This window comes from Populus euphratica, unplaced genomic scaffold, assembly GCF_000495115.2.
Source record: "Populus euphratica unplaced genomic scaffold, PopEup_1.0 scaffold132.1, whole genome shotgun sequence".
NCBI lineage: Eukaryota > Viridiplantae > Streptophyta > Magnoliopsida > Malpighiales > Salicaceae > Populus > Populus euphratica.
Genome location: NW_011500019.1, coordinates 67,389 through 81,356, shown reverse-complemented (window position 1 = coordinate 81,356; position 13,968 = coordinate 67,389). Strand labels below are relative to the sequence as shown.

The 13,968-nt window shown below is 30.2% G+C and overlaps 2 protein-coding genes across 3 annotated transcripts in view; both read right to left on the bottom strand.

The window, feature by feature from the left end:
* Positions 1-3,105, bottom strand: part of LOC105141804 (ankyrin repeat-containing protein At5g02620-like) — a 76,355-nt gene extending 73,250 nt beyond the window's left edge. Inside the window, exons 1-2 of the mRNA XM_011049167.1 lie at positions 1,977-3,105; positions 1,194-1,741 (exon numbers count right to left, since the gene is read on the bottom strand). Of these exons, the coding sequence (XP_011047469.1) occupies positions 1,194-1,741; positions 1,977-2,628 (1,200 nt within the window). The 5' untranslated portion in view covers positions 2,629-3,105. The remainder of the gene's footprint in view (positions 1-1,193; positions 1,742-1,976) is intronic.
* LOC105141805 (ankyrin repeat-containing protein At5g02620-like) overlaps positions 1-13,230 on the bottom strand; it is a 78,422-nt gene extending 65,192 nt beyond the window's left edge. The window contains exons 1-2 of one of the 2 annotated variants that reach the window (XM_011049169.1): positions 12,497-13,230; positions 12,220-12,318 (exon numbers count right to left, since the gene is read on the bottom strand). In XM_011049169.1, coding sequence (XP_011047471.1) covers positions 12,220-12,318; positions 12,497-13,118 — 721 coding nt within the window. In that variant the 5' untranslated portion in view covers positions 13,119-13,230. The remainder of the gene's footprint in view (positions 1-12,219; positions 12,319-12,496) is intronic. The other variant, XM_011049168.1, reaches the window with a different exon arrangement.
* Between the last annotated feature and the right edge of the window lie 738 nt (positions 13,231-13,968).

Sequence of the window (13,968 nt, the reverse complement as noted above, 5' to 3'; positions counted from 1 at the left end):
ATTTAAATTTAAAAGGTTAAAGAGATTTTAAAAATAATTTTATATTATTTTCTAGTAATTTTTTTCAAGTGAAAATTTTTTGGATTTCATTCCCATTATCTTGTATTTAATTTTTTTAATTAAAATAAAGATTATGATATTTGAATTTATAACTGCTTGATCAATAAATTTTTAATATTATTTTTAAAAACCAACTCAATCTAAAAATTTAAACAAATAATCATCATTTTTAGCTATTTAACATATATCATATATAAACTTCCGAGCCTTCGTTTTTGTTTCCAGAACTAGTTTGTTAGCAATCAAATCCTTCTTGTTACTGAATATATTAGCAGGTAACAAAAACTAATTTGGTTGGAAATTAAACTGCATGCCTTACATTAGCCTAATTATCCCCTAAACGAAAACTAAGATGTGGACTTAATTTTATATACCATTAATTCTACATCATTTCATTCCAATATATTATTGTTTATTGTTACTCTCCTTAATCGCTTGTAAGATTATGTTAAGTTTCTATTAGATTTTTCAACTTTAATTCTCATATTTTCAAAATTTTAACTAATTGTATTTTTTTTTCATTCATTTGTTTTTCAACGTTTCATTTTGTTATTGAATAATATATGTTTTCTTAAGCAATTACATGCTATTCATATGCCTAATCTGTTATTGTAGATGAAAAACTTAATAAAATCAATAAAATGACTTGATTTCAAATAAAAAAAATTATTAAGTTATCTGGATGACTTCACTTTTATGTATGCATAGTATTATGGTATAAATAGTTTTTGAAATTTTTTTATTTAAAAATATATTAAAATATTTTTTAAAATTTTATTTTATTTTTGATATCAGCTTATCTAAATTATAAAAAAATAAAAAATATTAATTTAATTTTTTTTAAATAAAATACATTTTTAAAACGAAATTAAAAACAGAAGATATATACTCGTAAGACGATACAAAACTGATCCCGACAGGCAATAATACAGTGAAACTGAACAAAAGTTACGGGGACCCATTTGGTGGATATGATTAAAGATGCGGAGCTAAAAGAATCGGAGATGTACAGGAAAACCAGTTTGCTGTGATTTATTTATATTCAGAACCCAAATTTAGAAATCGAGAAATTAATATATATATATATGGATACATTAATTATCACAACTGTTAATTCATAGAGGATTGATTACCTGTATCTCTGCAAAATTTCCTTCATAAATGTCGTCGACGCTTAGCTCTCGCTTATTAAGACCACATATCGTCTCCCTTCCACTATAACCATAACTATCGTTCAATAAAACACGTTGCCATTGCTTCTGCTGGTGCGCTAAAGCAGCAATTAGATGGAAGGGCGTGTTTCCTTTGTCATCCTTCTTCGTTCCAAGTCTTGCAAGCTCTGGAATCTTCAGACATTGGACGAATGCTACTCTATCTTTACTTGCCACAGCATAGTGAAGGGCATTCCAACCTCTGTTATCAACTAGCTCACAACAAGCTGGACATCGAGAAACAATCTCTTTCATTGCGTTTACATGTCCTTGAATAGCAGCAATGTGAAGTGCTGTTCTCCTCTTCTCTGTTTCAGCAAGGTAGGCCGCAGACGCATCATTTTCTAGTAATACTTGCACTATACGAGGAGACCAGTCATAACAAGCAGCGTGGTGAAGTGGTGACCAGCCATTGTCATCGGTTGTTTGCGTCAATTTCTTTTCTTTTTCTAACAATTTTCTTGCTGTCTCTGAAACCAACAAAACAAGGAATAAAAGTTTTCTTTCATGAACAACAGAGATTTCGCATGGTCTATGTGAATTACTATATATCCAAACTTAAACTCACAAAGAATTTTAGTGGTATAATTTATTTTATTTTTAAAAAAAGCTAATTATGAAGCAAACACGGATATATAAAATCAAACATACGTCGCTTTTATATATAAATTATTTAATTCTCCAGACTTGAGCACAAAATTCTACCATGATCTCCCGACGCGCTTGCAGCGTGTAGAGTAGTTCTACCATTAGGGCCGCCATAGTCCACTGAGATGCAATTTCCGAGGATTCCATCGACTACCTTTCCTCGTTCTTCCCTCCACCTCGTGATAATGGAAGCAGCAATATAAAGTGGAGTTTCTCCATGAACATTGGCGGAATATGGAAACTCAGGGTCCTCTTCAGTCAATATTTCCACCACATGGCTTCGCCGATGTCGAGCTGCCTCGTGCAACGCTGTATCTTGCTCTTCGTTGGTCATCCTCAACATCTTTTTTGCTTCTGTTACTCCGCTCTCTGAATCAGTAGGTAGAGCTTTGGCACGGTCAATGAGGACCTTTACCACATTGGAATGACCATATGCTGCTGCCAAATGGAGTGGGATTTCACCTTTCTTATTGGCTTGGAATAACAGTGGTGGACACATTTCAAGAATTATAACAACAAAATCAGTGAGTTCCGGTTCCCTACTTTGGTTTCCTAAGTAGACATGAAGAATGGTGTTCTCGTCTGGAGTCAATAACTGATCAAGGCAGGTTTGATATTTCTCAAAGGGATCGATATCACCTTCAGCTGCAGCTTTGAACAAGACTGGATCCATATAGGTGATACGTTTCATTTTCTCAGAAGAACCCATTTTGTAGTTTAGAGAAACTCCCTAAATGAAATGTAAACAAATGAAGGGGAGGAGAAAGTACTGTGGCACAAAGGGTCCACTCAACTGATCACAAGCTGCTGATTTCTTTGGTTTTTTACGAAGGAGAAAGCTAGATAACACAATTACAAAAGGGCATAAAAGATTTTTTTCGCAAAGCATGATATATGAATCATGTTTAGGACTTTTTTAAATCATTGCTACTCTATTATTAGAAAGTCATTCAACTGCCCTATACGATGGCAAAACTTTGGATATATATATATATTAAGATTTGGGGTTCTAACAAGATATTCATGCTAATCCCAAAGAGACTCATAACGCAAATAACTTCATCTTTTAGGTGATTGTTGAACAACATGGTTATGGATGGAGTTGGCTCTATTAATAAGATTTGGAAGTGTATTTCCCACAATTATTGCAATATTTCTTTAAGCCAAAATGAAGTTGCTGACAACTTAGTAAGTAAGTGGCAGCTGTCATGAAGATAGAGTACGAATAAGAACAGGGGAATCGGTAGCCGTCGCTTTTGATCGTTTCAATGGGGACTGGTCGCATTAGCAGATTCTATCGCTAGAAGATTTTATAATCATCTAACATGGTTAATAAATGTTATTCTCCTTAAAATAATAATCAAGTATGATTTCTAAATCTTTATTAAAAAACTTAATTTCCAAATAAAGAGAGGTAATCATATAATACTTATAGTAAAATAAAATATACATTTATGTTTGGAAATTATTTGACAATGTAGTAATGATTGTTTTGCAAATAATTTTCTGTGTTGAAATGTATGTTAATAATTTTTTTATTTTTTAAAAATTATTTTTAACATAAAAATGATCCAAAATATACAAATTATATTAAATTTTAATAAAAAAAATTAATTTTTTAAGAATATGGTTTCAATCCAGACACATTATAAGTATTTATGACTTTATTTTTCAAAAGTAGAAGTCATGAAAAATATATTTTTTCGTAATTAATAATTCCTATTTATAAAGGGATCTGCATTGATTTTTTGGAGACATTTCTAATTAGCTGGCGAGGAATCTGCATTGATTCGTTATTTATTCTAATAAAATAGCATGCAATTTAGTCTTTTTCAACCTAGTTGCAAATTGGCTCTGAATTTTCAACTTTTTGGCGTTGCCCATGGAATAGCTATCTGACAAGCGCACACGGATCAGATTTTTTTATATATAAATAAATTATTTTAAAATCAAAAAATCAAAAACTTTTTTACGTTTTGAGCAGACACACAGAATATAGTGTCTGTTTTTTTTTTAAAAAAAAAAACTTTAGTTTTTAATAGTGGGTCCACCAAAAGCATCCTTTACAAGCTTTTTTTTATTTCCAGTAGTTCACGTTACTGTTTGTGTTGTTAGCGATTGTGTGATATTTTTATTGAAATATATTAAAATAATATTTTTTATTATTTTTAAAATTTATTTTTAATATCAATATATTAAAATAATTTAAAAATATAAAATATAATTTAATTCCAAACTAAAAAAACAAATTTAAAAAAAAATGGTTGACACATCCTGGACTCAAAGATAAAGGATAAAGGAGATTGGGGTCCTCTAACCAGAAGAAAAACGAGCGAAGACAGAAAAGATGCAAGTGGGGAAGAGAAATTGACGTCGAGGAAGACAAGGTAGGACAATCATACTGAGTATGTTCATGTTCAAGAACTTCTGCAATACACGAAGAAAAAAGGCTAAATAAATATATAAAAATCAAATAAGATATGGCACTAAAAACCTCAATTGTTTCACTCATTGTAGATCATCATGCAATTATTCTAGCCCTTTCTTTCCTCAGCAGACCACATATGGATCTGGGATGGTTTCTCTGCAGATAATTTCAACAATGACAGCAAAAAATTGGTTCCTCAACCTGCCATAAAAGGAAAGCTGCCTTCTCTTAAAATGCCTTTGTGTGCTTAAAATGTCTTTTGCCATGCTAGAAAGTTCTGCTTTACAAAATGGAACTGATAACCACAAATTTTTGCTTTGTCCTTGAAAGAAATAGAATTTTATTTGTTCTTCTTCAATCATCTATACAATAACTGAGTATTTTTCGTAATTTGGTGTAGTTACTAATTTGAAGTCGGAGTAAAAATGTATTGATGGTAAAAAAATCAATTCCTAATGTTTTGAGGAGCAGAGAAGTATTTCCTTCCAAGTACACATTCTTTGACAAGCCCGATTACCGTTATTTGCAGCAACCTAGACAAAACTGCACCCAACTTGGCATGAATCTCTTTCCCGTGGTTTTGAATTACCAGGGACAATGTGGCTTGAAGACTTGAAGATAAGGATATTGTTGTCAAGCTTTAACCATAAGAAAAAAGAGGACAGAAAACACGCAAGTGGGGCAAAGAAATTGACCCCTACGAAGCCAAGTGAGGTTAATCATAATGAAGAGTATTGATGAATCCGGTTTTAAGGGTCCAAAAAACCTCTCTTGGACTCGGTCAAAGGAAGGACCCAACCAACCTCTCTTAAGATAAGTTAAGAAAAAGACCCTTCTTTATGAATATAGCTATATTTTTTACTTTATTCTTCCTACCTATATTAAGCACCCATCATTTTCCCTCATTAATATATATATTATTAGATATGTTTTTTTCTCATTAATACTATCAAGAAAATATTATGTTTTTTCTTTTTTTTATCAGTAAAAGACTTACGAACTATAAATAAATTAGAAATCATTTATACAAAAGGTTTGGAATCTCCATTCTCTAATGTATATTTATTTATTTTTAGAATATTTCTTTGTAATATTAATATATTTTTTCTTTAAAGTTATTAAGTTAATCATTAGAGAGTCTCCAAAAATCATCAAAGGAAACCTTTTCACAGGTATCAGGTACTAGCCTCCATCCACCTCAAAGAGAAAATAGACCAGATTTTCAGAATTAAGAAATTAACCAATATCTAAGACATAAGTCTTGTTCTTAAATTACTTAGATTTTTTAGGACCTCATTATTAACATCGTTTGTAATAAAGCACAATCCATTGGAAGAGGTTCTCCTTAGCATGATTGCACAATCTTCTTGGAAGGGATCTTTCTAATATAATTGCTAAATCTCATCGAAAAGGGTTCTCTCTGGTGTGATGACTCCACCCTACATTATAACTTGAAATGGTCCACCTTAACAAAGCATGAAGATCTCGTTCTATGGTCAAAGTAAATGTCACCTAGGCTAACTAGAATTAGGAGAACTAATAATACTCTCTAGATGGGCTTTCAGACATTATGATGTTTCCAGGGATAATCTTGAATTTTTCACTCTCAAGTTTGATCTCTCTCTCTCTTTCTCTTATTAATATTATCAAGATAATATTATATTTTTGTCCCTCCTTATCAATAAAAGACTTATGAGTTATAAATAAACTAAAAAAATTTTATACAAATAGTTTAGAATCTTCATTCTCTATTATATATATATAGAGAGAGAGAGAGAGTATTTCTCTGTAATATTATTATATTTTCTCTTCAAACTCATTGACTTAATTCTCAGAGAGTCCTAAAAAATCACCAAATGAGACTTTTTTACAACTATCAAGAATTAGCCACCATCCACCTCAAAAGGAGAATGAAGTCAAGAGATTAACCAATTATTCAAGACATAAACATTTCCCCTAAAATGCTTGGATTTTTTAGGATCTTATCAAGAATGTTTAAGAGTATATGCAATATACAAAAATAGTGATAAAAACCATTGGTTTGAAGGGTAACCTACTCTTCCATTGTGTCTTACCTTTTCTTTGAGCCATGTTTTTTAATTATTTATTCATCGCAATTGGTGTGGTAAAGGTTTGTAACTCGTAAGATTATGAACCTTAGGCTTGGTTGAAGCAGATATATGGTTGATACAAATTTCCAGTTCAACTTTGAGAACCATTGTAATGCAAACATAAGAAATCAATTAGCTAATGTGTTCATAAAAACACTATAAAACTTTTCATGGTTGACAAAATTTTAGGACAAGAAAGAGTAATTGATCTCTTACCATAAAAACTTCGGGTCTTCAAAAACTCATCTATCAAGTATAGATACTCAACAATATTGTTTTAGCTATACAATAATAGCTTCTCACTCTTTCATTTCATCAATAAGAAATACAACATATTGATCCATTAGATGCACCAAAAGATAAAGACAACTCTAGTTTTATGAAGAAATATGAAAAATAATATGTAAAATAAGCACAATACTTCAACTCTTTTGATAAAACTACTCTTGTTATAAAGAGCACTCTATAATAGATCTTAGCCATATGCAATCTCCATCAATCCTTCTTTGACTCTTGCTTGCATGTTTTTTACGAAAAAAATCTATATGCTTAACTTGTAAGATATTTTATTAGTCTACTCAGATATGGTATCACAATATTGATCTTGGCTTTATATTTCATCTTTATAAATTATATGTTAAGCTAACCTTTTATTTTAGCACTAGCATACCGGATAAAAATAGCACGATTAGGCTCTTTATCATTATACAACAAGAGAATAAAATCAAAAAAGCATATATTTAAAGATTCAACAAATAAATTGTAAACACAAAGAATCTATGTGAACTTATCGCCACTAAGGCTCTAATAAGTGGAATATTCTATAAATATTCATTATGGGAATGCTTCTATACTTTTCATGAAAAAACATTTGTCTATAAAAATCATGTAATAAAAAATTATATTTGGGTGAAGGAAGCAAGTGTAACTGGATAATAATACTTTTATTTTTGGAAAGTAGAATCTCCACAATATCACCGGTCTTCTACTAGGACATTAAAGAAAAGCACCAGGGATCTATTTATGATCTCTTAATATTTTCTGAGTTTTTAGCCACATCATTAACCACTATGCATAAATAGGTATTGGATTTGAACCAGGGAAGAGATTTTGTACAATATCCATCTTTCATGAAGAGTGATATTAACATAAAAACCCCTAGCATGTTTTTGTAACAAAAAAAAAAGAAACAAATTAATAAAAAAAAAAAAGAAGTTTTGAGTAGATACATTGTTCACTCTTTATTTCAAATCAATACAATTTTTCTAATTTCTATTTTAGTTTTTTTTTATTTTTTATCCATTAAAATTTATTGCTAATAGAAAAGATATGTTTTTCAAATTAAAAAAATTAATATGAAAAGAGAATGTTAACTAAAAATAACTATTTTTATCATTGAATATTTATTTTTATTTTCATACAATTAAATAAAAAACCAAAAAGCAAAGATATTAGATTAAATATTTACACTTACATTTTTTTTTTATTTTTTACAAAAAAAACCCACCTGCTTTAGCCTTTAATTAGATTAACCATTCGATTTATTAATTCTTTAATTTATTTATTTTTTTAATACAAACACCATCATTTCAATTTTCAATTTAAAAATTTTATGCTATCAAAAATCAAAACACAACTCCACAGATTATAGCTTTTTCTTTTTTTCTTTTTTTTTACACTACAACTTAGTTTTGGAATGTTACCCGTAACTAGTTGGTATATATTTAATGTCTCGTTTGTCAGGTCGATGAGAATATTCCAACCATATACATGCACTTCATGTATCAAGCTAGCTAGCCGGTACAGGCGCCAAGGAAGAATGAAACTTGGCATATTCCCACTTTTCAGATTAATTTGTTTTGTTTTTTAAAATATTTTTTATTTTTAAATATATTAAAATATTTTACTTTTCATTTTTAAAAATTTATTTTTAATATCAGTATATTAAAAAAATTAATAACACTATTTAAATACAATAACAAATACTTTACAAGTACAACCTTGATAATAAACAAACCATCAAAGCAAATCATACTTGAAAAATATATTTAGCTGTCCCAGCTAGTACTTGTGTCACTGAATTTTAGTCACGAATAGGAAAATGAAAATAAATAAATAAAAAATAGTGTGATAGTTTTTGGTCACAAATCTTGTGATGCGCATCAATTACAATTAAAAAAAAATTGACCACTGATTTGGCGACCAACCATATCATTTCTGACTATATGATATCACAATTGTTTTTCAAAAACAATCAGAATTAAAAAAAATACATCTGAATTTTATTTGATAGAAAATTTAGAACTAATTGTTTCACTAATAAATCTTATCTTTTAGATTCTGGCCAATGAACATAAACACTAAAGATACAAGGTAGAAGAAGCTCAGACCAATGAGACAAGTCTTGATGGCAAAGCCCCAAGAAAGGTTCTAGAACCGCGTATGTGCCCGTGATGAATGCGCCGCAGCAACTAGACGAGACTCTCTTGCTTTACTGATAGCATCCTCTTCCTCTCTGTTTCTCTCCTCATTCTCTCTTTTCAAAACCTTGCGCTGGTCAAATAATAATAATTAAGTACCAAGAATTTTTTTTTTCAAGTTTTTAATTATTTATATAACAATTATTAAAAAGTTATATAATTATTAATTTTAAAATTTATAAAATTAATTATAATATATATAAACTAACTCGAACATTTATATTAATCTAAAAAATATTTATATCGGCAGCCAAGCGGTCCACTGCCACCATCTTCAAGGGATTCTAGGATCTCTTTCTACAAAATATTTAGGGTAAAATATCATATATCATTTTTAGCTATTTAACAAATATTATATATCAATTTCGAGGCCTTTGTTTTTGTTTCCATAACTAGTTTGTTTGCAATCAAGTCCTTTCTGATAGTGTATATATTATATATAATTAGCAGGTAAAAAAAAACTAATTTGGTTGAAATTAAACCGCATGCTTTACATTAGAAAACAATAGAAAATAGAAAATAATACAGTGAGAAACTGAACAAAAATTATGTGGACCCATTTAATGGATATGATTAAGATGCAGAGCTAAAAGAATCGGAGATGCAAAGGAACTAGATGGATATGATTAAGCTAGCTAGCTGGCACAGCAGCCATCGAAGAATGAAACTTGGCATATCCCAACTTTTTAGAGTAGTTTTCTTACGGTGAAAGCGAGATTCTTTGTAATGGGATAATAATTGCATTTTAAATTATTATTTATTTAAAAATATATTAGAATAATTTATTTTTATTTTTTAAAATTTATTTTTAAAATTAACACATTAAAATAAAAAAAATCATAAAAAAATAATTAAAACAAAAAACAAAAAACAAAAAAAATTAATAATGTTTTTTGAAAACAAAAACAAACACTTTGCAAGTGCAATCTTGATTAATCAACAAACCATGAAAGCAAATTATACTTGGAAAATAAATTTAGCTGTCCCAACTAATATTTATGTTACTAAATTTTGGTCAAGAATAGGGAAGAGAAAATAAATAAATAAAAATAGTATAAAGTTTTTGACCATTTGACTCGTAATGAGCATCAATGACAATAAATAAAACATTTGACAACTGATTTTTGCAACAAATCACATGATTTCTGAACATATGACAATAAAAATTTATAATAATACATCAGATGGAGTTTTATTTTATAAAAAATTTAGAATTGATTTGATTGTTTCACTAGTAAACCTAATCTTCCATATCCTTTAAAATGGTCCTAAATACTAAAAACACAAAGAAGAAAAAGCTCAGGCCAATGAGACAAGTGCTGATGGCAAGCCCCGGGGAAGGTTCTAGAACAGCGTATGTGCCCGTGATGAATGCTATAATCATTGTACCCATGCCAATCATGGTAAACAATGTGGCAACCCCCAATTGTTTCATAGCGACTTTCTCATCGAACAACTCAAAACCATGAATCAGCGAAATTAAAAAGTGGATAAAGACAGCAGAAATAGAGAGCACCATTGACATGGCATCTGATATGACAAATACTATAAAAGCAGCTTTTTTAGCTAGAATTGCAGTGCCTGGGTCGTTTTTGTAACCGCCAGGGAGGGTGAATGCTGCTGTAAATGTTACAGTTGCTATCAGCGCCGCAACTACTAGATGAGACTCTCTTGCTTTCGTCAAAGCATCCATCCCCTCTTTGTTTCTCCCAACATTCCGTCCTTTAAAAGCCATAGTCCGGCGGCCAAGCGGTCCGCTGCCAACATCGTCAAGGGATTCTAGGATCTCTTTCTGCAAAATATTTAGGGTAAAATGTCATAGATATCCATCATTTTTAGCTATTTAACAAATATCATATATCAACTTCCAGGGCTTTGTTTTTGTTTCCGCAACTAGTTTGTTCGCAATCAAATCCTTTCTGTTAGTGTATATATTAAACCGCATGCTTTACATTAGCTAGCCCAATTATCCCCAAAAAGAAAATTAAGATGTGGACTTAATTTTATATACCATTGATTTTACATCATTTCATTCTAAAATTAATTTCCTAGCTAGGATGGTAATCCAATATATTATTGTTTATTGCTACTCTCCTTAATCGCTTGTAAGATTATGTTAAGTTTCTACTAGATTTTTCAACTTTAATTTTCAGATTTTCAAAATTTCAATATATGTTTTTTTATTGTTTATTACTACTTTTCATTTTTTTATTGAATAATATATGCTTTTTTAAGCAGTTACATGCTATTCATATGCATAATCTGTTATTGTAGATGAAAAAATTAACAAAATCAATAAAATTACTTGATTTCAAATAAAATTTTTTTTTAAGTTTTTCCGATGACTTCACTTTTATTTTTTAGTATTAAGGTAGAAATGGTTTTTAAAAGTTTTTTTATTTAACAATATATTAAAAAAATTTAAATATTTTATTTTATTTTTTATTTCAGTTTATCAAAATTATAAAAAAATAAAAAAATATTGATTTAATTTTTTTAAATAAAATACATTTTTATAACGAAACTAGAAACAGAAGATATTTTAAGATGATACCGGTTACAAAACTGATCCCAATAAAAAATAATACAGTGAGAAACTGAACAAAAGTTATGGGGACCATTTGGTGGATATGATTAAGATGCGGAGCTAAAAGAATCGGAGATGCAAAGGAACTAGATGAAAATCGGTCATAGAAAACTAGTTTGCTGTGATTTAATTATATTCAAAACCCAGATTGAGAAATCGAGAAATTGATTTATTATATATATATATATATATGGGGTTTAATGGATGCGTTAATTATCACAACAGTTAATTCATAGAGGATTCATTACCTGCATCCCTGCAAAATCTCCTTCAAAAATGTCGTTGACGCGTAGCTTTCGCTTATTAAGACCATATATCTGCCATTTAGTAAAACCATAACTATCGTTAAATAAAACACTTCCCCAACTCTGCGATAAAGCAGCAATTAGATGGAAGGGCGTGTTTCCTTCGTCATCCTTCTCGGTGTGAAGTCTTGCAAGTTCAGGAATCTCCATACATTCCTTGAATGCTCTGCTATCTTTACTGGCCACAGCATAGTGAAGGGCATTCCAACCTCTGTTATCAACTAGCTCACAACAAGCTGGACATCGAGAAACAATCTCTTTCATTACGTCTACAAGTCCTCGAATGGCCGCAATGTGAAGTGCTGTTCTCCTCTTCTCTGTTTCAGCAATGTAGGCCGCGGACGCATCACATTCTAGTAATACTTCCACTATACGATTAGGCAATATTAAATAATAGGCAGCGTAGTGAAGTTGTGACCAGCCGTTCTCATCGGTTGTTTTCGTCAACGTTTTTTCTTTTTCCAACAATTTTCTTGCTGTCTCTGAAACCAACAAAACAAGCAATAAAGTTCTCCTTCATGAACAACAGAGATTTAAATAGCTAATTATGAAGCAAACACGGATATATATATATATATATAATCAAATATACGTGGTTTTTAAATTATAGTTTACAATATTATATATAAATTATTTAATTCTCCAGACTCGAGCACAAAGTCCTACCATGATCTCCCACCTCGATTGCCGCGTGTAGAGCAGTTCTACCATTAGGGCCGCCATAGTCCACTGAGATGCAATTAGTAAGGATTTCATCGATCACCTTTTCTCGTTCTTGACCCCAACTGTAATCATCAATATAAGCAGCAATATAAAGTGGAGTTTCTCCATGTACATTGGCGGGATATGAAAACTCAGGGTCCTCCTTAGTCAATATTTCCACCACATGGCTCCGGCTATTTCGAGCTGCCTCGTGCAACGCTGTATCTCGCTCTCCATTGGTCATCCTCAACATCATTTTAGCTTTAGTTACTCCGCTCTCCGGATCTGCAGGTAGAGCTTTTGCACGGTCAATTAGGACTTTTACCACATTGGAATGGCCATATCTTGCTGCCAAATGGAGGGGGGTTTCTCCTCTCTTATTGGCTTGGAATAACAGTGGTGGACACCTTTCTAGAATTATATCAACAAAATCAGTGAATTCCGGTTCACTGCTTTGGTTTTTCAAGTAGACATGAAGAATGGTGTTCTCGTCTGGAGTCAATAACTGATTGAGGCTGCAGGTTTGATAATTCTCAAAGGGACCGATATTGCCTGCTTCTGCAGCTTTGAACAAGACAGGATCCATACTATTTTGTAGCTTAGAAAAACTCACTAAATGAAATGTAAATAAATGAAGGGGAGGAGAAACCAATGTGGCTCAAAGGTAAGAGGTTCCACTCAACTGATCAGAAGTTGCTGATTTCGGTGGTTTGTTGCCTCCCTGGATAAGAGGGTATTTAAACAGAGTTTTAGATATTGTTGTTTTTTTTAAAAAAAATGTTTTTTTATTTAAAAACATTAAATCAGACAATGAAAGAAAGTGCTGATGACAAGCACTAACTTTTTTTTTTTTTAATAAAAAGAGAATTTTAATTAAAAATATATATTTTTTCAGATAATTTAAATAACTATCTTTATTACAAATATTTATTTTTATTTTTATTTTTATTTTTATTAAATAAATAACACAAAAAAGCAACCATGTTACTAGGTTAAATATTTACACCTGCATTTATTTTTTATTTTTTTATATAAAAAAATACCCAACTGTTTTAGCCTTTAATTAGATTAACCATTCTTTATGTGATTTACTAATTAAAATATTTTTAATTCGTTTAAAAAAAAAATACAAACGTTATTTTTTTCATTTTTAATTTAAAAATTTTATGCAATCAAAGCACAAGTCTGACATGCTATCCAATAAAGTCGATGAGATTATTCCAGCGACTTCATGGAACAAGCTAGCTAGCTGGCGCAGCAGCCATAGAAGAATGAAACTTGGCCTATCCCGACTTTTCAGAATAATTTGTTTAGTTGTTTTTTAAAATATTTTTATTTTAAAATATATTTAAAAAATTATTTTAATATTAGTATATTAAAATGATTTAAAATTATAAAAAATTAAAAAATTAATAACACTTTTTAAATAAAAAACA